This window comes from Bacillus rossius (genome assembly GCF_032445375.1).
Source record: "Bacillus rossius redtenbacheri isolate Brsri chromosome 9 unlocalized genomic scaffold, Brsri_v3 Brsri_v3_scf9_2, whole genome shotgun sequence".
In the NCBI taxonomy this organism is placed as follows: domain Eukaryota; kingdom Metazoa; phylum Arthropoda; class Insecta; order Phasmatodea; family Bacillidae; genus Bacillus; species Bacillus rossius.
In genome coordinates this window covers 6,695,598-6,720,058 of record NW_026962013.1, presented here as the reverse complement: position 1 = coordinate 6,720,058, position 24,461 = coordinate 6,695,598, and the positions used below count along the sequence as shown (strand labels likewise).

Genomic DNA, 24,461 nt, shown 5'->3' with positions numbered 1-24,461 from the left:
TGTACCATTGTCTTTCATGGTAGGTTTATTTCAGGCGCATGTCTGTTATCGGCACACCAATCACAGCCATCCATTGCGGAAACAAACGCGTCCTGATTGGACCGGCCGGACAGAGCAATGGCTTCTCTTGCAGACGACCGCCAATCACAAGGAAACAACCGCTAGCACAGGCATATCGTTTTTGCGAAAAATATACGTGTCCATAAATATATGTAGTTCTGAAGAAGTTGCAAAACATATTCAGTTTGAATGAAAAATAACTAGATACCGGAAAAATTCGCGGGGTCAATGACCTCCAGGATAGACTCCAATATCCACTACACACTCGGGCAAATGCCAACTGTTAATTGGCTTCTCACTTGTGAGTCGTCTCGACTGGGTGGCCTGTGATTCGACACTTCTATGAGTGAGGGTCTCTAATTGGCCCTTAGTCCTCCAGATTAACAGTGAACCAATGACAGAAGCAGCACTAAGGTATAATTATTTGAATTTTAGCATAACACGAAATGAACCCGCGAATTTTTCCGATCTCTATAAATAACCCTGATCGAAACATGTTCAGAACACACGTAACAAAGCTGGTCCCAGTGAAGTGGTTCAAAGACACGCGTGAGGACATGGTCACGAGTGGTCCAACCGTGAATTTGCCCAGAGGCCAGTTATTGAGGGGCGGGGAAATTTGAACTGTGAAGGGAAAATACATGGAGTTAAGGGGAAATGTTAGGTTATACTAACTAATGCAGTGCGCTTAGGCCAAACACTTTAGAAATATATTTAAAACTCCTTTAATAATAGACAGTGTACTATAGCTCATGTTTTTTATTAAATTTAAATAAGAAAAATGACAAACAACATATGTCTTTGAAAAATTTAGCATTTAGTTCCACAGTGTGCTGTTTTAAAAAATGATAATAAATAAGCTTGCATTTGTAAACGTCATTGGGGGAAGGGGGAATGGAAAAGGAAAGGAGGTGGCTAAAGATTATCTGCCCAGAGCGCTAGCTGACTGGATTCGGGGCTTAGTTTAGGGAATAATCTTGGTCATACGACAGAGAACTACGATATATATTTTTTCCTTTCTTTTCATAAATTTTAATTTTTGGTCTGCGTGTTTTTTTTTGTTGTTTTTTTTTTTTTTTTTTGGAAAGTTTTAAGTCACGTCTCAGTCTGCGCTGCGTCTCCCCGCTGGCCAGGGCAGGATCTAGGGCGAAGCAGGCAGGATCTAGGGCCCACCAGGCAGGATCCAGGGCCCGCCAGGGCAGGATCTAGGGCCCACCCGACCTGAAGAGGTCCGTCTGCCACTGGTTGAGGCAGGCCTTCACCTTGCCCTTGTAGACGGGATCCAGGTCGCCCTTGCAGCCGTAGCCGCCCAGGCGGTGGATGGCGGCGTAGTCCTGGCAGTCCACCGCGCCGTCGCCGTCGCAGTCCTGCCGGCAGTCACAAGCACCGCCAGCCAATCAGCGGGCACGCCTGTCGTAGCCGGCGTGTCGTGGACGGAGAGGGGTTCGGTTCCGACACAGGTTGTGCAACTCCGTTCAATTAAACACAATCCGAACCCCTCAGTGTTCCATCTTTAAAAAAAAAAAATTATCTGCTATTTATAGAGACCGGAAAAATTTGCGAATTCATTTCGCGATAGGCTAAAATACATATACTTATACCTCAGTGGTGCCTACGTAATTGGCTCACACAACTCACCTGGATGACTCTGGGCCAAAGAGAAACACCCGACCAAAGCTTTATCGAATCACAGGCTGCTACGTTGGGACGTCTAACAAGACAGCAGCCAATGAGTGGGTGGCATTTGACCGAGTGTACGTAGAACTATGGAGTTCATCCTGGAGGTCATTGAACCCGCGAATTTTTTCCGGTCGCTAGCTATTTATAGAGACCGGAAAAATTCGCGATTTGAATGACTTACAGGATAGACTCCATGAGCCTCTATGCACTCGGGAAAATTACACATGCTCATTGGCTGCTGACTCGAGACACATGTCAACTGGGATGCTCGTGACTCGTTACTTCTTTTTTTGAAGGTTTTTAATTGGCCCAGAGTCTTTCAGATAAACTGTGGCCCAATCAGTCAAGCATCAAAATGGCAGACGTATTTGGGTTCTAGTCTATCGCGAAATGAATCCTCGAATTTTTCAGGTCTCTAGCTATTTACAATAAATATAACAAAAATGCTGCTCAGATCCCTTACTTCAAAGACGTATGCATACCAGACTTGGGGAGCACTTTAGTGGACCTTAGGTAGGGGCATGCTTATTTCGCGGGAAAAGGATCCCGAGACTATAGCTGAAAGTAGAATGTCCTTTGTTTCTCGATCGGGTGAGTTTATTTCAGGCTCATGTCGATGGTTACGACACCGATCACAGTAAATCATCAGTGCGGAAGCAAACGCCAATCACAAAGAACAAACCACTGGTGCTGGTATATACCGTGCTGAAGTATAACAGGCGTTCAGATCTATTCCGCGAAAATAAATGCCTGCCCCTGAACCATAAGACGTGTGTATATGTATTCAGCTTGTATTGTAGTGATGAACCTTCAGACTAAGTTTGTCGGTCGAATACAGACTCACCCTGTGTGTGTGTGTGTGTGTGTGTGTGTGTGTGTGTGTGTGTGTGTGTACCAATGGCGGCTTCAGGGTGACTTTTCGGGAGGGGCTATCGCACAAAGAAAGGTCGTAGTTGCAAAAAATGAAAGTGGTCAGATATTGGCCTTGGAATATTATTTACGAATTACAGGTTTCAAATACGGAACCTTAGTATAGCTCCATGCAACTTTTGATGAGATAAAAGTTTAACGTATGAAATTAAATATTTAAGTAAACATAAATATACACTAATCAATGAAATTGGTCTGGGGAGGGGCTATCGCCCCCACCGCCCCCTTCTGGAGCCGCGCTTGGTGTGTACGACACAAGGAGAAGGAAAGGTCACCCAGAAGGTGAGCAGGTGTCCACCCACCTGCTTGTATTTGGCCATGTAGTTCTGGACCGCGCGCGCCGAACAGGTGGGGTCCGACGAACATCTCGGGTACGCTGGAAAAAAAAAAAAGGTTATCAGCCATTTGCACGCTGACCTTCGCTAGCAGTCACAGTGGAATCATTGGAACGACCAGGGCCTGATTAACCCTTAGGCTTATTGGATGGTGTTATGCACAAATGAGTTAACCAACAAAAGGGAAAAAAAAAAGTAATTGAAATAATTGTGTAGGTAAAATGACTCTTTTAATTGGGCTTAATTTTTTTAACCGACATTCCTTGCTACTATGCCATCTTGCGACCAAACATTCAACGCACTGCCACAATACCGTTTATTTGAGCTCAATTTACTCAGTTGAAAATGTTTTGTGGGTTGAACCATTTCTACATAACACCGTCCAATTAGGCTGCAGCCTAGGGCGCGAGGATCGGGGTGGGGAGGGGGGGTGCTGCTGAAATCGTGTCTTCGCATGCACTATTAATCTAGCATCACTGCATCTGCCCTACATATTTCAACTATACCGAGACAAAACACTTAAACTAAATGCGCTGTGAACTGGAAAAAGCTTGGGACTCCCTGATTTTAACTTTTATACCTAGGTAGAGACCGGAAAAATTCGCGGATTCATTTCGTGATAGGCTGAAATTCAAACATGTGTACAATTCTGCTGGTTCTGCTATTGGCTCGCGGTTTAACTGGAGCTCTCTGGGCCAATGAGAGACTATCGACCAAAGAAGCGTCGAATCACAAGCTACCCAGTGGAGACGACTCACAATTTAGTACCCAATGAACACGCGTGTTTACTTGAGAAGTGCAGAGGATAATGGAGGCTATCCTAGATGTCATTGAATCCGCGAATTTTTCCGGTCCCTACTAATATACTACTTTTTAGGCCGACCGTAACACACACACGCCTGGCGGGGACCCGTCCTCATAATCAGCCCAGGGCGATCAGAACTCTTGATCAGTCGCTGTGCACGATGTATAAGTGAGTGGTTAATTATCTACTTCCATTCTGCAGGAATTGCAAAAAAAAATCTCTGGCCCACCAAGGATTGTACCACAACACTATAAAAATGCATTTGCTAACTAAATTAAAATCAATTAAGACAGCTGTCTAGCAGATTCTCGAGTTATAAATTAACATTTAAATGATTGTACATGAGAGCTGTGATTTACAGTTATGATTCTTTCCTATAACAAACTAAAGTTCCTAAAATCAGGGGATAATAGTAATAAAACTATACATACAGTAAACAAATTCACCCAACAACCGAATTGAGGTAGGTACGTATATTTCTAAACACAGCTGATCTAACCTAACCGAGCGTTTACACAAATCTATAGTATTTTTAATGTCACTAACCAAAACCAAATCATTAAACTGTAAATTAATGTTAAACTACTTAAAAATATTGAAATGCCATTTTACACATTGATCAGAAACACGTGCCTATTCGCGTCCGAAAAGTTTCACAACAATGTCTCACGAAAACGTTGTGTTAAAATTCGGCTTTCAAATTTTACTCCCATCGCGCCCAAAGAAGTTTCACTTCAAAAAATGGCTTTGCTTCAGCCACGATACATTTATTTTTTTTTTCATGGCAGAAATCGAGATGGGGGATGACATCTGACCAGGATGGCAAGTTGTTGCGGGTGGAGTCAGAGTTGAATTGCGATTATTCCGTGTTCCTGGTTCGACACCCGGCGGGATCGACGCCCCAGATGTTTCGCGAGCGGGGAAACGTGGCCGACGTTGCCAGTAGCCGGTTTGGTTTTCTCGGGGGCACGCCCGTTCCCCTTCATCACCCGATCAATCCGTCAATGCTCACTGCTCTCGTTCCACAATACTTCATCAATTTAGAGACCTGCAAAATTCGCGGATTCATTCGGTGATAGGCTAGAATTCTAACACATATACCTCTTAGATAATTTTGCTATTGGCTTACTTTTCATCTGGACGAATCTCAACCAGTTATAAACCCTCAACCAAAGAAGGATCGAATCACAGACAAACCAGCTGAGACGACTTACAAGTCGGCAGCCAATGAACTTACGTTATTTGCCCGAGTGTACAGGGGTATGTGCAGTCTATCCTGAAGGCCATCGAAACCGCGAATTTTGCAGGTCTCTATTCATCATCTGTGCTGACTGAGCTGCGGAGGAGACGACCAGTGTGTTTACTAGTCCCGTCTCGAATGAGAAAATCTCTATTATCTTTATCGTACAATCTTATATGAAAAATATTTTGTATATAATGAACTTTTTCTATAGTTTTCAATTGGGAAGATCATAATATATGAGGCTATAGTGTTCTAAACAAAACTATGTCAAAAAAGGGTAAGGTCGGGGCATTTATTTATAGTTTGTGTAAAGTAACTGATCTAAAAAGTAGTACCACTGGTTTACGTAACATTTCCGCCACTGTTGCAATGTTAACGGTGTTTGTAAGTTCACGTTGTTATCAGAGTTCGTAAAACGTACGCAATTTGATGCTTGCAAGTGACAGTTGGGAAATAGTGATGACACAAGTGTCAAATCCGAGCCAGATGACACGACACAGACTGTACCTATCGCACGATACCCAGCCCGGCCGAGGCTTCGATTCGTACAGTCCGAGCTCAAAACAAGTTTACCTTGAACCAGCAGAACTGTAGTCTATTAGCGGTTTGCCTCCAATAACAGGTTTTACGCCTAGATGTGATCATTCAAGCCTTCAAATCACATAAATAAGAACTGGGAAACATCGCGAGTTCAATGACCTCTGGGAGAGAATACTCAGTCCCTGGTATTCATGGGTAAAAGTCACAAGTTGATTGGTTGTTGGCCCGTGAAACGTAGAAAATACGAAATATATGATTCAAAATTTCTTTGGTTGCGGGCTTTTAATTGCCCCTGAGTCATTAAAAAAAACTGTGAGCCAGTACCGGAAGCAGCGAAAACGTATGCATGTTTGATTTTTAACCTATCCATAAATGAATGATTCCGGGGATTTTCCCTGTCTCTACATATAAAGAATAATTGTTAATACATAGCACTAGAAAAACCCGACAGACTATGTCCTGCCAGTGTTTATTTATTTACCTCTATATATCTAAAACTGATGGTTTGTATGTAATCTAGAATGTATAGCGTTTGAAATGGTATATCAATTTAAACCCACACACCAAATACCTATCACAGTCACCATCACTATTTGTTGTTGTTAAGGATGAAGGACAGTAATTATCACAATATACAAATTTTCATGGCGATATTTTGAACGGAATAGAAGTAGATGCGCTGCAGCGCCATCTAGGGGCGAGTTATAGCAGATCGGATAGCGTGGAAATATTCTCCGTGTTCAAACATCTATGTATTCCAACTTTCATGGCGATCGGTTGAACCGTTCGTAAGTTGGATTTTTTTCCGCTTGTATTTTTTCAAAAGATTCCTTTGGACACAAGTTGACAAAAAAAATAGTTTTGTAATATGGTTGTTTTTGCATATATGAAATACGTTTTTGGAGATCTTACTGAGTATTTTTTTTTTACGAAAATTGACGCCTAATTGATGTTTCATTCAAAACATGATTATTAAAGCACGGAGAATATAATAGATTATTCGATAATTGGACTGTATTTTGTTTTATTGCGCGTAGTCTATACTGGAAAGCTATCCAAGGGAACGGTCGGCGGTACCGGGGATAACACAAGGCACGAATGCCCGTGTGGAGCACCCAAGGGCGCCCATATGAAAGTTTGTAAGGGGCAGTGGCGAATCCAAGGGGGGGGGGGGCACCAAGGGGCCCCCCCCCCCCCCCGAAAAACCAGTTGTCTGCTACATTAATATTGCCGACAAGAATGATTGTTTCTGAAACCAATAAAATATTTTATAATATAATTAATGAATTTCTTATAGAATCATGAAATATGGTGGTTGGATGTTATGTGTAGTGTGAGTAGACATTTTTTTCTCTGGCTATTCTGAAATCCTAGAGTGCCCCCTCCGAGGTGAACCTCTGGATCCGCCACTGGTAAGGGGGGGGGGGGGACAAACCATCACAAATGACAAAAAAAAAATGGCCAAAAATGGCCTAAAATGGCCTTACAGGACTCAAAAATTTGCCCAAAATGCTCAAGAGCACAGCTGAAGGGGAGCCACGGACCCGCAGGTGCGGGGCGCCGCCTCACCTTCCGCCTGCTCGGGGTCGTCTCCCTGCACCAGGGGGCGGCCCGCGTCCACCCAGTAGGGCCTGGTGATCTTGAACAGGCCGCACACGTCGCCCAGGCAGCCCGCCTGGCGGTCGCAGTCGCTGGCCGCCTCGCAGATGCAGCCCAGGCACAGGTTGTCCACGTCGCCCGAGAAGTCGTCCTGCTGACCTGCGCAACCCCCCGCCGACACACACGTCCACCACAACGCCGAATGTCAAAACTGACCACAACGCCGACAGCTAGAAAACTGCCGTGTACCACACAGTGGCGTACCCAGGATTTGTGTATGGGGGGTGTTAGAAGCATGCCCCCCCCCCCCCGTATTAAAGCTGGGGGTCCGGGGGTCCTCCCCCGGGAAAATTTGGATTTTAAGGTGTAAAATAGTGCAATTTAAGCAGTTTTCGGTTCTTAAATCCAAACCAATATTGTGATGGTAAAATTTTTATTAATTTTAATATGAAATTTGATTGAGTGATGAACAAGAAATTAATTAAAGATTTTGTGCTAGGGGGGGGGGGGGGGGTTGAACCCCTAAATACCACCCTGGCTACGCCCCTGGTACCACAACGCCGAAATAACAACTGAATGAATTTGTGTGTGTTCCTTAAATGTACCTTAACGCCGAAATGCCACAATCAAACCTAACCTTACCTAACCTAACCTAGCGTAATATAACCTAACCTAACTTAACCTAGCCTATCCTAGCCTAGCCTAACCTACCTAACCTAGTCTAACCTAACCTAACCTTTGTGGCAGTCCTGCAATGACATTTCTCGGCGTTAAGTGTATTTCGGCGTTGTGGTATTTCGGCGTTGCGGTGCGTCCCCGTCCGAGACTCTGCCCCTTGCAGACGTTAGCGTATTTCTGCGGCAGCGGCGCAGCAGACGGCGTCACACCCGGTTACCACGCAGTCGCGCAGACGTGGCCCCCAACCTGGGTTTGGCCATGCCCGTCCCTGGCATAGAGCAACGACGTACACATGCCGATTATTGTCTCCTGCGCACAGTTTACGAAGAACGCTGGTTACAAATTATCCAGTGATCTCGGTAATTTTCCGGACACAGACTTCACTTGTACTTCGAACTTGAATCCAAAAGAATAAACTGTGTTTTTCTACAGCAAGAACCCTCTTTTTTTTGTCCACTTGAGTGGCTTACCTTTGTTTGGAACGAAATGTACAACGGGGAAGTCGAAATACGGCGTAGTTTATATTATTGAAGATTCAGTTAAATTCTTCGTTGAAAAGTCCGTAAAATTACTGTTGATTTCTAACAGTGTTGTGGGAAGGGTCGATAAACCTCTAGATCGCAAAAAAAAAAAAAAAGAGAGAAATAACAAAAGAATTAACTCCAGTCCGCATCTGACCTTTAAAGTTATTTAATTTTTTTTTTTTGTAAAAATTCCAAAAAAAGAAAACGACTTTTGGTGTCTAATTTCGAGATTTCTTTTAGGTCATTAAGTTCGCCGTCTGGATAGGTCACCAGAGTGCAGAGCTCCAGGTGTTAACGCAATCTTTTTCTAACAGCTCGATATTCATTCAACGAGCCTTATTAGTAGGGGCAGGCATTTTTCGCGAAAACATAAATAAATCTGAACGCCTATTATACTGCAACACGGTATACCGGCACCAGCGGTTTCTTCCTTGTGATTGGCGGCCGTCTGAGAGAGAAGTCGTTGAGTTATTTGACCGAGCCACTCAGGACGCGTTTGCTTCCCCGCTGAATCACTTTGATTGGTGTTGTTACAATCGATATGTGCCTTAAAAGAAACTCACTCAATCACGAAACTCAGACGATGCTACAAGGAATTAAAATATCAGCTAATCTCTGAATCTTTTACCCGTAATATGCATGCCCCTACTATTTGCAGTTGTCCGTACCAGTTTCGTCTTTACAACTTGTTTTTTTGTACAGCGGAAAAGTAAAAAAAAAAGAAGAAGAAGGCATGAAAATTTAAAAAAATGTATTTTAAGTGGTATCGGTAGGGACCGGAAAAATTCGCGGATTCAATGACCTCTAGGATAGCCTCCATTATCCTCTGCACTTCTCAAGTAAACACGCGTGTTCATTGGTTACTAAATTGTGAGTCGTCTCCACTGGGAAGCTTGTGATTCGACGCTTCTTTGGTCGATAGTCTCTCATTGGCCCAGAGAGTTCCAGTTAAACCGCGAGCCAATAGCAGAACCAGCAGAATTATACACATGTTTGAATTTCAGCCTATCTCGAAATGAATCCGCGAATTTTTCCGGTCTCTAGGTATCGGGAATATAAGGAGTCTTTATCTTTAATATTCCAGCTTGAAAATGACTAGAGTCCCACAGAGAAGACTGTGTTGCCTGGGTCGTAGGGGCGAAGAGGCGTGCGATGCGAAAGCCAGTTTTGACCTTAATGAAACGCGCCGATGTTTTAAGGCGGGACTCACCTAGGACTGGAGCGAGGAGCAGCAGAAACGCCCCCGACAGGAGGATGACGAGACGGAACATGGCGGACCTGGTGTCTCCTGCCGACAGCTGACGGTCGACACCGCTGGCAGGTACTGTATATATCTCCGTCTGCGGTCTGCGCACACCTGGCCTGCGCGGGTGGGTGGTTCGTGTCCTTCAGCATTCCTCCCCTCCCCTCCTCCGGATACTACAAACAACCCGCCCGCCTCCTTCAACACACACACACACACACGCACACGTCAACCGCCTGGGCGCGGACCTTGGGAGGGGGGCGATTATCTCTCCCATCGCGTCCACCCAGGTGACGTCACGAGGCCGCCGCGCGAAGCGGCGCGGTGGTGGGGGATCTCGACACGAGCGATCCGGCGCGTACGACAAAAACCGGCGCCCGTGCGATACTTACCGTGGCCGCCGTCCGAATGTTGGCGTTTCCATTCAACATATATCTACGTCAAACAAACTTTTTTTTTTTTTAGCGATTCAATGCTGTATTTCTTTAAAAAAAAAAAAAACAACAGAGATTTATGTCTGTTCTCGAAGCAACGTTAAATCACCCCTCACGAGCCCAGGGAAAAACCGTTTTGAAGTCACGCGTATTATATTCATCCGAATATTCCGAGACGTCATCTAAAAATACATTTTCCGACCGCTACGTTTGAACATGCAATTTATCTAAATAACGAAAAAAAAAAAAAAAAAAAAAATTGGTTGTCTGTAAAGTCGGTTTACGGATGATAGTTTAACGTGACGTCATAACAAAACATTGATGAAATGATTGCATACTTTTATGAATAAAATTGAATCATTTTTATTGAATCATCACTATTTTTTATGGATACAAAGAAGGAGTGAAATGAAATCTACAATTTAATTGACAAATTTACTTTTATTTGCACTCATTAATTCATGAACAGATTATTTTAACTGTAACTTTTATACATGTTTGCTATTTCACTTCTATCAATCTGTGTTATTCTGTTAAGGATAGGACGATGATAGGAAAAGTAGGAAACGAATGGTAGTGTTTCAAGTTTAATGTGCCTCGAAAAAGACAAATCGATGGTTGTTCCAATCGAGTGGAAGAGAGATAGATGCGGCGCAAGCGTACAATGAGCGTAACGGGACACAGCGTAACGGGACAATGTGCGTAACGGGACACGTTTTCATGCGTGCACCCGGCGTTCATCGATTTATTAGATCTTGTCACGTCAAAAAACTCGTATTGTGAGCGAGTATCTCTGAGTACCCGCCAGTGACGTGTGGCATCTAACCTCGGCAACGAGCAATTTCATGTGTCCTCATGTTGCAAATCCATCATTGTTAGAGACCCGTAAAATTCGCGGGTTCATTTCGTGTTATGCTACAATTCAAATAATTATACCTTAGTGCTGCTTCTGCCACTGGTTCACTGTTAACCTGGAGGACTGAGGGCCAATTAGAGACCCTCACTCGTAGAAGTGTCGAATCACATGTTACCCAGTCGAGACGACTCACAAGTCAGCAGCCAATGAACAGTTGGCATTTGCCTGAGTGTGTAGAGGATATTGGAGTCTATCCTGGAGGTCATTGAACCCGCGAATTTTACGGGTCTCTAATCATTGTTAACCGCAGAAAATTACCAAGTAATACGAATACGCGGAACAGGCATAGTTTCCGCGTGTGCGATATTAAATCATTCACGTCTTGTTATTGGAAACGAAGAAAAGACTATATCCCATCGTCACAGCTCTTCTGTCGCCGCTACGGCAACAAACCTAAGACGGCTCGGCATTCTATAATATGCAGAGGTTGGCAGTGACTTTGAAGAAAGGACGTGTTTGTTTTTGGCAGTTGGTGTATCTGCTAGCAATTTACAGCAATAGAAAACTAACGAAGAAAAAAAAGACCGTGGAAATTCTCTTAAAACTCAGGCTTGAAGTTTCTATCTAATTATGGAAATCACACAGGTTTACAACCGTCACACTCACACACACCGCCAAATATTTTATGATGACGAAATAATCTCTTAACCTCAACGAAACCTAAACAAAATTTTGCTGTCGATAATAAGCCACTAAGAAGACATCGCGGAACATTTTTTTTTGTCTTAGAAAAATATTTGGTAGGGCTATTTTGACAAAAAAAAAAGTTTTTTTTTTTATTACAAAACGTTTTGTCAGTGTGACCCGCTAGAATGTCTGCCTAAATTATGAGTTCTTGAATCTGCACTCTCGAAAAAGTCTTTTTTCTCAACCATTGTTGCAAAAAGAGACATTTTTTTAAAAAATTATCTGTTGGCTTTTGAACAGCGGTAAAAGTTTGATTAATGTAATTGCCGTTCGGGAGGAACGATAGTATCGCTGGGAACGTACGATAATTATGGTCTCAGGACACGGCAACCTTGCCCTGCTCGGGGCCAGACCCTGTTCCGGGATCCTGTTTCGATATCTCGATTGGAATCACGAGACGTGAGACGACCAATAGCAGCGTAGTGGTGTCGGGAGTGCTGTGTTGAGCAGTGTCGCCAACTTATACATTGTGTGCTGTAAATGTGGATTCACAACTGAAAAAGTAAACAATAACATAGAAAGTTTTCATATCTATATAAATAATTGTAAATGTTATTTCGTTCAAAATATTAAATCTCCTAAAGTTCTCAGATTGCTTTGAAAATTTGACATAACGGTGCATTAAAATACGCACGTGTTTTATATACCGATCTCACACCTGTGTACATATTCGTAAGCAATTAAATTTTAAGTGCCTAAAAAACCAAGATTCCAGTTTTGCTAAGACACGATTATTTTTTCATATTCAGCAAAAAATTTTAATTAATTTAAATGTTTACTGCACAACCGAAAACCCAAAACGATACAAGTATCGTCATAGTCATTCAAAGAGACAGATCAAGCACACTTTATAAAACCTTTCCTGTAATAATCATCTAGTACATGTTATAACAGGAAGCAAATGTACAAGATAAATTAAAACGATATTACGTAAGTGCACACATTTCCGCTTATGAAAACACTTTCTGTACATAACGCAATTAAACCAAAATACTGTTCATTAAAACTATTTGCAAAAATATATGGCTGGAATTTTCATCGCAGCAGAGGACACACACTCATTGCAACAGTTGATAGCACTTGTAACAACACCTTTCTTTGCTCTAATTATATATAAAATATTTTTATCACTTTATGACAAAACAGTTGCTGTAATTATATTTTTTTTTGACTTATCTAAAGTACTAGGCCTACTACATAGAGGCCTACTTTTGGTAGCAGGGGTTATGCTCACTTATTTATGTAAAAAGCTAATTATTTTTTAACGTTGTATTACTTGATAATATCGTGTGCTTCTAAAATTTATTTTGAGTCTCAACATTCCACAGACTCATAAAACTTTCTTTTGATTTACAAACAGAAGTCTAAACTCCAATTTTCTATATTTCTAACTTTAAAAAATGACAAATTTCCGTACGAAAGTCCATGCCCAGGGGGTTATTCTGCTTTTTAAATATTTTTAAATGCCATTGCTGCTGTACGCCACAAGATCACAATCCCGAGTGTTTGAAATGTTAAGTTTTGGCAATATCTGATAATATAATCTGTGAGTTGGTTTGGTAGCGGTAATTTCGTTAATGGAACCACGTGTGCTGCCATCTATAGGAATGTCATGGAATTAACCTTTTAATGAATTTTAATAACATGGGCAGTATTAAAAAAAACCTTGTTGAAAATTAGTTCCATAGCCGGGGTTTAGTGATTCGCCTCCAGAAATTTAGTTGTAAAAACATTTCACGTAATTTATCACGCTTGGAATTTCGTGTCCTAGTTACATATTGTAGGTTTATTTGCAATGAGAACACATGTTACCGTTAGTTGTCACACATCACTGTCTAGTACTAGCTCACGTGATTCCTGTAAACGTCTAAATGAAAAACACCTGTTCAGTTTTAAAAAGACTGCAAATATTCGCTCTACCACTCTGGTTCTGGGGTAGAGCGCCTGCCTTGTGACTTGTAGGACCCGGGTTCGCGCCCCGGCTCCTCCAAGGCGGATTGCCCAGAGAGAATGGCGGCATTTTCTCTGGTAGGAATACAATCCCTTGTAACAAGTCAGGCTACCAAAGAAACGGTGGGTGGAACAGAAAAAAACCTTCCAGGTGGCTTCCAAATGGGGAGCCCGTTTCTTTTCCTGGGCTCCCCATGCGGCAGCCATTCCGGGGGTTTCTCCGGGGGAACGGAGTTTTGCAAAAATAATTTTTAGTCGTGTAGTATTATCAATTCAGTCAAAAGATAGAAAAATGTTTTAAAATAATTTCTTTTAAACATAAAATATTAAAAAAAAAATTGGTTGTCTGTAAAGTCGGTTTACGGACGATAGTTAACGTGACAACGTCATAACAAAACATTTATGAAATGATTGATCCAGAAGAAAATGAAATATCATATTCGGCCTGAGACTGAGCCGTAATAGGTTTTTGCAACCAAACCATTTAAGCATTAAAAATATTATATTCTTTGAGGAATAATTTTTTTTTTAATTTTTCTATCTGTTCTATGATAAAATCTACCTCTGCATACTTTTATGAATAAAATTTTATCATTTTTACTGAATTACACTATTTTGTATGGATACAAAGAAGGAGTGAAATGAAATATACAATTTAATTAATAAATTTACTTTTATTTGCAATCATTAATTCAAATATATTTATTACTTTTGAAGTGTCGCGCGTGCCGTATTTATTTTTACAAGTACAAAAAAATTGCAGCGGCCGGGATTCGATTAGTCAACCTAGTCAGCGATGCTAACCGCACAGCCACGAGGCCATATTGAAAATAATTGTTTCAGATGATATATATATATATATATATATATATAAATTTTGTTTTTTTTTGTTGTGGAAGTTTTAAAAACGTATGTAGTCAGCCATGTTTATTTTTTATAGTGGTAGGCGGGAAATTAAAAATATATTGTCGGCTGCAAATCGGTGGACGATCGTTAAATTACATAATATTAATAATTCAAACGACGAAAATATGATTGAAAAGTCAAATCGATTGTTGTTCCAATCGAGTGGAAGAGAGATGCCACACATGCGTACAATGAGCATAACAGGACACATCCATAGTGGGACATCCGTAGTGGGACAATGTGCGTTACGGGACACTTTTTCGTGCGTGCAGCCGGCGTTCATCGATTTATTAGACGTTGTCACGTCAAAAACACACACATTTGAATTTGTGTGCATCAGTCAGATTCGTTTAACATTTTTGTATTTTTAAATGAAATTTTTGTATGCATCTATCTGCGCGTATAATGCTGCATTCGTATGCATGTGTAAACTAGCCTGGATGTTTATAGTCCCGAAAATAAATATTAGTAACTTTAAAATTACGTTGTAATCCTGGGAAAAAAATATTATTGATAGCACAAAATAATATTCTACATCTTATTAGCTTGTCAAATGCTAATTGCTGTTATTCCAATACAACCAGAACCTTTTAACACAAAATGAAAATTACGTAAAACAACTGTTATAATTACTTTTAATACATAGCTCAGGACATTAATTTTGTTCTTTTACTCAAGTAAGCACTTTTATTTTATTATGTGGCAAAGATATTCAACTTACAAAAATATAACTTATGATCACAATCGTAATCTTTATACAAATCTACAGTTTTATTCAGAGCTTGATGAAATTTTGCACTCGTACAAAACGTGAGTGCCACTGTCTACATCAGATTTAGAAAAACCATTTGCATCCCTCTTTCCCACCCATTAAAGCTGAATTCTTGATACTTACTTTCAAAATTATAGGAACATTACCGTCTATATCTGATTACTGTCAATATAGCTGAGTTTCGGTACTGTTTTATTTTGTACACTTGATACAACACATTAAAAAAATACTTTTATCCCCCATCCACCTGTTTCTTGACTTTCTTAATTAAAATATAGCATTTTTGTATTCGCATCGCTCTCAACCTCGGAAACTATGTGTGATTTGCGTTAAGAGACTTTTAAAATAAGAAATATTAACTCTTTCATGTGTTACTTTTGTAAAAATAACAGTATTTTTTGAGAAACATTATCACATTAGGAACTTGATGCTATAGTATTTTTGTACTGCTAAATACAATCTCAGTTACATGATTAATAATTTTATTCAAACGGTGATTGAGTACAACATTTAATTTTACATTTACTAATTAATATACTGTTCTAAAAATTTTTAAAATATGACTGATAAATGCTTGTTTGCAATTCTCAGGCATATACAGTATACAGAATACAGCCAAACATGTAATAAAAAATCTGCTGACATATTAACTAACACCTATGGCCACAAAAACCTATAGACCAAGCTGTGGCCTGCCTGCTGTTATTATCAGTACTGTTATTATTACTTACACAGAAACGGAAATGCAATAAAGGTGACACAGGCATGATCATCAAGCGGCCAGTGGGTTTTACGCCCGTGGCATTCAGTCTTTTATAGTCTTTTGTCTTACAGCTTTACCGTTGGAAAGTATACAACGAAGTTGTATGCGTAGTTTTGTGCGCTTATGTACATTTATATTTTTTACTATAATTTTGTGTGACGATAATAGAGATTTTGTCACGATAAAAAATATAATAAATGTTCTGATTGTCTTAGTTTTTGTACGGTGTTTATGTTGGGCATATATTCTGTCATCTATCGAACTGACGTGACAAAAATGACAGATATTTTTTTCACGCAAAAATAATGGAGCTTGCAATAATTTTCTATCACAAAACAAAACTGTATAAAATTAGGTAATCAATTAAGTAATTTTAACAAGTTTTTTGAATATTATTTTAGTGCGAGGAGTATATTCAAAATGTGCTGCTGTTTCCGTCTTAATTTTGTTTTTGTGGGAAAACGAAAGAACTTTACATCTGATAAAATTCATATGGAACGTAAGCATTTTTTTAACTAAACTGTTTATAAAATTGTTAGGAAGTGTACATTATGATGGGTTCATCATTATTAGGTATAACAAACGCTAAATATTGCTGTTTCATTTAGAAATGGAAAACAACACCTTTAGAACCAGGGGGTGGCCATGTTTTGCAAGATTACATGCTAATAGGTAGAAGCTTCGTTTTTTCACTTATGGTCTGCGCCATGTTGTTTGAAGTGCAGTGCTTACATTGTGAAAACTGTTTTCAATTTTTTTTTTTTAATGTTTTTAATGTGACTGTGTTTAACGACAGAGATTCTTACTGATGCTTATTAAACTTCACCAGACGTGGTCGAGCACCATTTACGCAATTTTTTTGGGCGTAAAAATATGGCGATTGCGAGATAAAAAAAAAAGTGTCTTCAACTAAGTTACGGCAAGCCGTCTCCTGACGATTCCTAGAACATGAACAAACACTCCTCGTTCGTAAACAAGACGCACCTGTAAATGTTTACAACCACCCAATGGCCTCCTGCGCGGAGGACAAGAGACCGTATTTACCGCGTGGTTTACTCTATGGAAGGAACGGCCTCGGCCGGAGAGACACATCTATGGAACCTTGCGAGCACGCATCCTGTGACCGCGCGGAGAGAGAGATTGCAGTTAATTGGGCGCCTGGGACACCGTCGTAGGAGGGTTTATCTCGCTGAGGGGGGTGGGGGGGGGGGGGAGAAGGTTAGATCGTGAAGGGGGTGGGGGGAAGAGGAACCACTGTGCTCTCTTCAGTTGGACGCGCCTTCAGTGTCCGAGCGGAGAGCTAGAGGTCTGGAGGTCGCAATGGCGTCAGCTCCGTTCTTCGTCGCTTTGTCGTCGTGCGTCCTGCTGATGGCCGGAGGTGAGTTCGTCTGCCGATGTTCGACTCTGTCAACTAGCACGTCTTTTGTTCACTGACTTAATGGCGAAGTTGAGGCGTTACGCCTTCTCTTGCACTCGACCACAGTGCTACAACGCTACACAAAAATCATACTTCGCTAACCCAACCAAAATTCCGACATTTTGCACTATTAAAGAACGTAAAGAAACATAAGCTAATGACGTAAAATATTAAAATAACTTAAAACAAGTTGGCATCCCCACCCGAAAAGAAAGACAGTGCAATAAATCCTAACTGAATTCACAAAAAAAAATTAAAAATATAAAGTCACGTTTAGAATTTATTATTACACAAGCATTATCTCAGAATATATTAAAAAAAAAAAACTTCTAAAATCATCAGTAAAACACTCTTCTTTCTACTTGCTTGGTTACCTTGTTTATAATGGAACACAACAAGGAAGTTGTAGTTTCTGCGAAAATCTAGTTATCTGGAACTGTGAAAAACCTTTCGTTTATTTGTCCTCCCTAAATATGGTTTGTTCCAAATAAACTGAACACCTTTGAGTTCTTACTAAGTTATTGATTTTAGCCAAGAATGAGTTAAAGTATGAAAAGAGATTGAAACGGCGTAAGACCGACTACACTGAAGTTGAGTTGTGTGCAGTATTTGAAGGGGCCGAGTCTAAAGCGTTCATGCTGGGCAGCGTTGTACAATTATGTCTTCTGAAGCTAATTTACACTCGGATGATGACAAAATAGTTATATAAGCTTTAGCTTTAACTTGAGATGTAAAACAAGTTGAAAGGTAAACGTTAAATCTCTGTAGTGTATGTCAAAATACAAATATGCATGGAGGAATAATATCACTGTGGCAGACTGACAGATGTTTGTGCAGGAGGCTTTCATAGTCACTAGGAAAAACCTTTCCATTGGAAATAGTTCAAATAAAACCCATAAAAAAATAGAGACATGCTGAGCTTCTCTTGGAATGCGTTCTAAATTTCGGGATTTGTTCTTTGGCTGAAGCCATATTTCACCTGTTATCCCGATTGCATATGATTGAGCCATGTGACTTCTGTTATTCTTTAGTTGGTATTATTTTCCTTTTGCCCAAAGACTCCCTTACCAGAAGCCAGCAAGTCTGGATGTCGTCAGGCGCAGGCGGGTCCCTACCGCCGCGACACGCCTATCCCTGCAGCATGGCGGGGTTCAACCTGAGCCACACGCCATTACGTGGAGCCCGCTCAAGGGATTGAGTTCTCTGCACCGTCCGCAACCTATAGGGTTTTTCCCTGTGTCTATGCTTGTTTTACCTGGGCCGAAATTATCTGGATTTTAGTCTAGGATAGTTCGTGAGGGGAGTTAGTCATGGTGCCAATCGCTGCAATGGCTGGCCAATCCCCCTCCTAGCACATGATTCACGCTACTTCTCCTGCATGGTTCATTCACAACCTGCATGATTAGAGCGTGTAGGCTTCGGCCTGAGACGAATTTAGAGTCTTTCCTACCCAGACTCCTCCCAAACATTCATGGTTTTAAGTTAGGTTAGGGGGGGGAAATAGAGACTGTTCGTAAAAGAAAGCCGGTGTGACGTGAAGGGGTTGAGACAGGCAAGGAGACGCTGCTGGACGACATCTGCATGAACTGCATCTGCGAGGCGACGTCTGGCTGCGACATGATGTCCCCGGAGGCGGGCTGCAACAACGACACGTGCGGGCTGTACGCGCTGCCCAAGGTCTACTGGGAGGACGGCGGCCGGCCGCGGGTACCCGGCGAGGAGGAGGAGGACGAGGACGAGGGTAGGCCCCGCTCCAGACCTGGCTCACTCCAGACCTAGCTCACTCCAGACCCAGCTCGCTCCAGACCTAGCTCACTCCAGACCTAGCTCACTCCTGACCCAGCTCACTCCAGACACAGCTCACTCCAGACCTAGCTCACTCCAGACCCAGCTCACTCCAGACCTAGCCCACTTCAGACCCAGCTCACTCCAGACCTAGCCCACTCCAGACCCAGCTCACTCCAGACCTAGCTCACTCCAGACCTAGCTCACTCCAGACCTAGCTCACTCCAGACCCAGCTCTCTCCAGACCTAGCTCACTCCAAACCTAGCCCACTCCAGACCCAGCTCACTCCAGACCTAGCCCACTCCAGACCCAGCTCACTCCAGACCTAGCTCACTTCAGACCTAGCTCACTCCTGACCTAGCTCACTCCAGACCTAGCTCACTCCAGACCTAGCTCACTCCAGACCCAGCTCTCTCCAGACCTAGCTCACTCCAGACCTAGCTCACTCCAGACCCAGCTCACTTCAGACCCGGCCGCGTCACCGCACACAGCATTGCAGATGTGTAGCATCCACGGCATTTGGTCCGAGTCTTTTCGCGAACGGAACGGAGATGTGCAACCAAGGTGCTGCCACCTGCGCGCGGACGGCGCGAACCAAAAGTCCACAAAGACAAAGGTCCAAAAGCATGAATATAGTATTTTTTAAAGCTTTTTTTTTTGACGTGATAACGTCTTATAAAATCGATGAACGCCGGTCTTTTGGTGTGATAAATTTGTGTACTTTCATTCACTGCTTGCGATAAACTGCTGGTCACTTTCTTGCACACCAACGTGTTCTTTAAAGTTCAGAACGTTGGTATTAACGGGAAGACTTTAGTGTTCGCATCACGTATTAATGGCATCTTTAAAATTGTAATGGGTTTAGTCACGGGCTATGGTAGCCCCTTCCGTACGTGTGAATGTAAGGTATTTCTAGAGGTGACAGTATCATTTTTATTAACTTTTGACTTGACAACGTCTAATAAATCGATTAACGCCGGCTGAACGCACGAAAAAGTGTCCCGTTACGCACATTGTCCCATTACGCTCATTGTACGCTTGCGCCGCATCTATCTCTCTTCCACTCGATTGGAACAACCATCGATTTGACTTTTTCGAGGCACATTAAACTTGAAACACTTCCATTCGTTTCCTACTTTCCTATCATAGTCGTATACTTAACAGAATAACACAGATAGGAAGAAGTTAAATAGCAAGCATGTATAAACGTTATAGTTAAAATAATCTCTTCGTTAAAGTAATAAACATATTTGAATTAATGAGTGCAAATAAAAGTAAATTTATCAATTAAATTGTAGATTTCATTTCACTATTTCTTTGTATCCATACAAAATAGTGATAATTCAATAAAAATGATTCAATTATATTCATAAAAGTATGCAATCATTTCATCAATGTTTTGTTATGACGTTGTCACGTTAAACTATCGTCCGTAAACCGACTTTACAGACAACCAATTTTTGGTTTAACTTTGTTAATATTTCGTGTTCCTGCTGGTAATTGACTGTTTTCTTTCTTGTCCAGCTTACAAGACTTGCGCCCAGGACACCCGCTGCGCCGAGGCGGTGGTACACAACTACATGATTAAATACGCACAGGTAACTGTTGTATCAGGACTACTATACCAGCCCGCCATCTTGGATGTTCCGCATATCGAGTCACAGCCTGCAGTGTAGCTCTCGCATCGCGCTGTATGCCATGACAGGGCGAACAATAAAGCTTCAGGCACTTGTTGGACTCCAACATTCGATGGACTAAAGTCTTTATAATGACAGTACGCGGATAACATTCAGCAATTTTCACCCAGAGATCACGCAAGAAGTTAATAAAGCTTAGTAATATATAACTTATTACACATTAGTAGAGACCTGTAAAATTCGCGGATTCATTTCGCGATAGGATAGAGTCCAAATACTTTTGACATTATTTTGCTTCAGTGATTGGGCCACAGTTTATCTGAAGGACTCTGGGCCAATGCAAAATTTTTAACAGAAGAATTAGCGAATCACGATCATTTCAGTCAACAGGTGTTACGAGTCGGTAACCAATCAGCAGATGTAATTTGCACAAGTGCGTAGAGGATCATGGAGTCTATCATTTAGAGATTTTAAATTGCGAATTTTACAGGTCTCTACACATTAGTCAAACATGATAAATAGCAATCAATACTACTTAAATTATAATACAAATTTTAAAAAAATATTAAGGGGCTTAAATTACCATTTCATAGGTGAAATCTTGCAACAGCAATGGTTTTTTTTTTTTTTTGGCTTAGTTCTCCATAAAAATTAATTGGGCCGACACAGAAAAATTTGTGATAATTTACAATGTCAAAGACACCTTGTTAGAAACAAAATAATTAAACGGTGACTCAAAAAACTTTGCTAGTGATCACAAAGTTACCACAGTTCTAAAGGCCACTAGCTAAAATTAATTTTAATTTGACCGTATACATAAAGCACATCAAAATGTATCTTACTGGTATGGGCAGGTATTATTTGCGAAAAGATTTATTTTACTTGCAAGGAAGAAACAGCTCCTTGTTGCAGTCTAATGGACGTTCAGATTCTCCTGCGAAAAATTACACGACCCTACAAATCAGTTGCAGTAACCCATCGCAAGATTCCGTCATGTAGCCTAGATATTCACCAAAATCATATAAATAAAGTAAAATTACAATCTGATCACAAATCACGTTATTAAAAAAAAAGTGCGTGGTAAATGTGTTTATTGATTGTAAGTGCACGCCGTTTTTTTTATTCGCATCAGAAAATATTCGCAGCAACGTTGCAATAAAATTCAGCCTTGAAATTTTACTCTCATCACGTCCAAAGAAGTTTCACTTCAAAAATACTCATAATTTAGCTCTGAAAGTGAATGACATTCTGAATGGTTGGTTAGTAATAAGTAGAGACCGGAAAATTTCGCGGATTCAATGACCTCTAGGATAGCCTCCATTATCCTCTGCACTTCTCAAGTAAACACGCGTGTTCATTGGTTACTAAATTGTGAGGCGTCTCCACTGGGTATAGCTTGTGATTCGACGCTTCTTTGATTGATAGTCTCTCATTGGCCCAGAGAGCTCCAGTTAAACCGCGAGCCAATAGCAGAACCAGCAGAATTATACACATGTTTGAATTTCAGCCTATCACGAAATGAATCAGCGAATTTTTCCGGTCTCTAGTAATAATCGCATAGAGACCGGAAAAATTCGCGGGGTTCATTTCGCGATTTGCTGAAATGCAAATAATTGTACCTTTATGCAACTTCTGCCATTGGTTCACTGTTAACCTGGAGGACTGTGGGCAAATCATAGACCCTCAGTCAAAGCATCATCGAATCACGAGTCTCCCAATTGAGACGCCTCACAGGTCAGCAGCCAATGAACAGGCGACGTTTGCCCGAGTATGCGCATGATCGTGGAGTCTATCCTGGAGGTCGGTGAACGCGCTAATTTTTCCGGTCTCTACGTATCTGGTGACGGCCCTCCTGGTCGCTACTGGTGGTGTGTGATGTTGGCAGGACTGCAACCACGACGACGACATCGACTGCTACGACTATGCGGCTATCCACCGCAAGGGCGGGTTCGGCTGCCGTGCGACCTTGGACCAGAAGTACCGCCTGTCCGTGGACAGGTGCATCCAGGCAGCCAGGAACCTCACCGCCCCCGCCCCTTGAACCCTACCTCCCTACCCCCCTCCGCAACTGCTGCCGAGGCCAATAAACTACTCACGCATACCAGCCGGGCGTTCTTTTTATTACAGCTTTGAATATATATACTGTATAGAAGTCGCGAGTGATTAGGATTTACTCTACGTTTTTCAGGAGCGTATGATGAGCAGCTTGGGAACTTCACCGCTGCAGTGCGCTGCCGTAACGCCCTGTATCGTCTTAGTTGTTATTTACACGTTAGAGCGCAGCACTGTCGCCCGCTGTCATTCCCCGCACCTCCCACCTATAATTCACTGCAGCTCAAGGTCGTTCAACGGGAGGGGGAAGGGGGTGTTTGAAGAGTTCGACACTTGTCCGCTAGGGACCACCACAAGTCGATGCCCTAGAGATGGTGGCGATTGCGGCGGTGAATTAACCAACTACCTCAAAACCGAATTAGAATTTTTAACCTGGGCTGGCGACTTCTATACAGTATATATATTCAAAGATTCCAGCAACCCTTCTCCAATACCTTCTCCAGATGATTCATGCAACGGGGAATTTGGATTTAGTGCAATTTCTTGGACATACGCCACTGCAGTTTTGCACCACTATTTGTCACTGAAAAAAAAAAAAAAATTCAAGAATGCAAATCAAGAAATGAAAATGAAAACATCAAACCAACAGAGAACAAGCCTAAATCAAATTTATGTACCTATGCATCGGAAATAAAAACTAAACGCGCGCGCATCGCTCAACGGAAATTTAAAATGTTAAACGTCCACTGGGCATGCGTGTTTCTGCTATAGCCACCAGTCGAAGTCGTCAAGATGGCGGGCCCTCGTGTAGCAGCAACACCTGTGTTTTTGGCTTTCGTGAACATAGGAGGACGTACTTAGCGTATTGGTGTGTCAAACGAACCTTTATGATAGTGAAGCTATTCTGAAATGGTCACATCAAGACATATTCGCAACTTAAAAAAATTGGTTGTCTGTAAAGTCGGTTTACGGACGATAGTTTAACGTGACAACGTCATAACAAAACATTGATGAAATGATTGCATTCTTTATGAATAAAATTGAATCATTTTTATTTTAATAATAAAAGAATAAATACTTGAAACTATACTAGTAATCAGATTTTTAAAATGCAAGAATAATTAACCTTTATTGCCGAAATTGTTGTTGTAATAAGCAATGAAAACCACATTAACTTTTCACTTCACTTTATAAACAGTCGAGTGGAAGAGAGATAGATGCGGCGCATGCGTACAATGAGCGTAACGGAACAATGTGCGTAACGGGACACAGCGTAACGGAACAATGTGCGTAACGGGATAATTTTTCGTGCGTGCAGCCGGCGTTCATCGATTTATTAGACGTTGTCACGTCAAAAATAATAATTTATTAGCCAAGAAATTGGGTTGGAACAGACATGGCTTCAAAGATCTTCAAATTTTAATTGGTTCTTTATAGCATTACGAACATTTCGCTGTCTTTAATGTTTTTCTTTTAACTAAATTTTGCAGTCTAAAAGATGCAT

At 41.4% G+C, this 24,461-nt stretch overlaps 2 protein-coding genes across 4 annotated transcripts; one reads left to right on the top strand and one right to left on the bottom strand.

Annotated features, from left to right (window-relative positions):
• Positions 1-804: 804 nt before the first annotated feature.
• On the bottom strand, positions 805-23,538 carry LOC134542789 (invertebrate-type lysozyme 3-like). Of its 2 annotated transcripts, XM_063387316.1 has the most exons (5): positions 23,452-23,538; positions 9,605-9,813; positions 7,163-7,351; positions 2,973-3,046; positions 805-1,427 (listed from the first exon to the last, which is right to left on the bottom strand). In XM_063387316.1, the coding sequence occupies exons 2-5, from the start codon at positions 9,663-9,665 to the stop codon at positions 1,266-1,268; spliced, it is 486 nt and encodes a 161-aa protein (XP_063243386.1). In that variant the 5' UTR covers positions 9,666-9,813; positions 23,452-23,538; the 3' UTR covers positions 805-1,265. The 2 variants fall into 2 exon arrangements, with proteins under 2 accessions (XP_063243386.1, XP_063243385.1); XM_063387315.1 differs by lacking the exon at positions 23,452-23,538 and having other exon boundaries at positions 9,605-9,872.
• Positions 17,306-23,009, top strand: LOC134542788 (lysozyme-like). 2 transcript variants are annotated; one of them, XM_063387314.1, is made up of 4 exons: positions 17,306-17,443; positions 19,035-19,223; positions 20,793-20,866; positions 22,791-23,009. In XM_063387314.1, the coding sequence occupies exons 1-4, from the start codon at positions 17,386-17,388 to the stop codon at positions 22,944-22,946; spliced, it is 477 nt and encodes a 158-aa protein (XP_063243384.1). In that variant the 5' UTR covers positions 17,306-17,385; the 3' UTR covers positions 22,947-23,009. The 2 variants fall into 2 exon arrangements, with proteins under 2 accessions (XP_063243384.1, XP_063243383.1); XM_063387313.1 differs by having other exon boundaries at positions 17,332-17,443; positions 19,023-19,223.
• Positions 23,539-24,461: the final 923 nt, after the last annotated feature.

What these genes read in the sequence shown, in the direction of transcription:
- LOC134542789 (XM_063387316.1), bottom strand. Translation starts at nt 9,665, where the DNA reads ATGTTCCGTCTCGTCATCCTCCTGTCGGGGGCGTTTCTGCTGCTCCTC. An exon ending in GCTCCTCGCTCCAGTCCTAG is followed by an intron (nt 7,352 to 9,604) that starts GTGAGTCCCGCC and finishes GGGGTTGCGCAG; the next exon opens with GTCAGCAGGACGACTTCTCG. An exon ending in ACATGGCCAAATACAAGCAG is followed by an intron (nt 1,428 to 2,972) that starts GTGGGTGGACAC and finishes GACTGCCGGCAG; the next exon opens with GACTGCGACGGCGACGGCGC.
- LOC134542788 (XM_063387313.1), top strand. Translation starts at nt 17,386, where the DNA reads ATGGCGTCAGCTCCGTTCTTCGTCGCTTTGTCGTCGTGCGTCCTGCTG. An exon ending in GGAGGAGGACGAGGACGAGG is followed by an intron (nt 19,224 to 20,792) that starts GTAGGCCCCGCT and finishes TTTCTTGTCCAG; the next exon opens with CTTACAAGACTTGCGCCCAG. An exon ending in ACATGATTAAATACGCACAG is followed by an intron (nt 20,867 to 22,790) that starts GTAACTGTTGTA and finishes TGATGTTGGCAG; the next exon opens with GACTGCAACCACGACGACGA.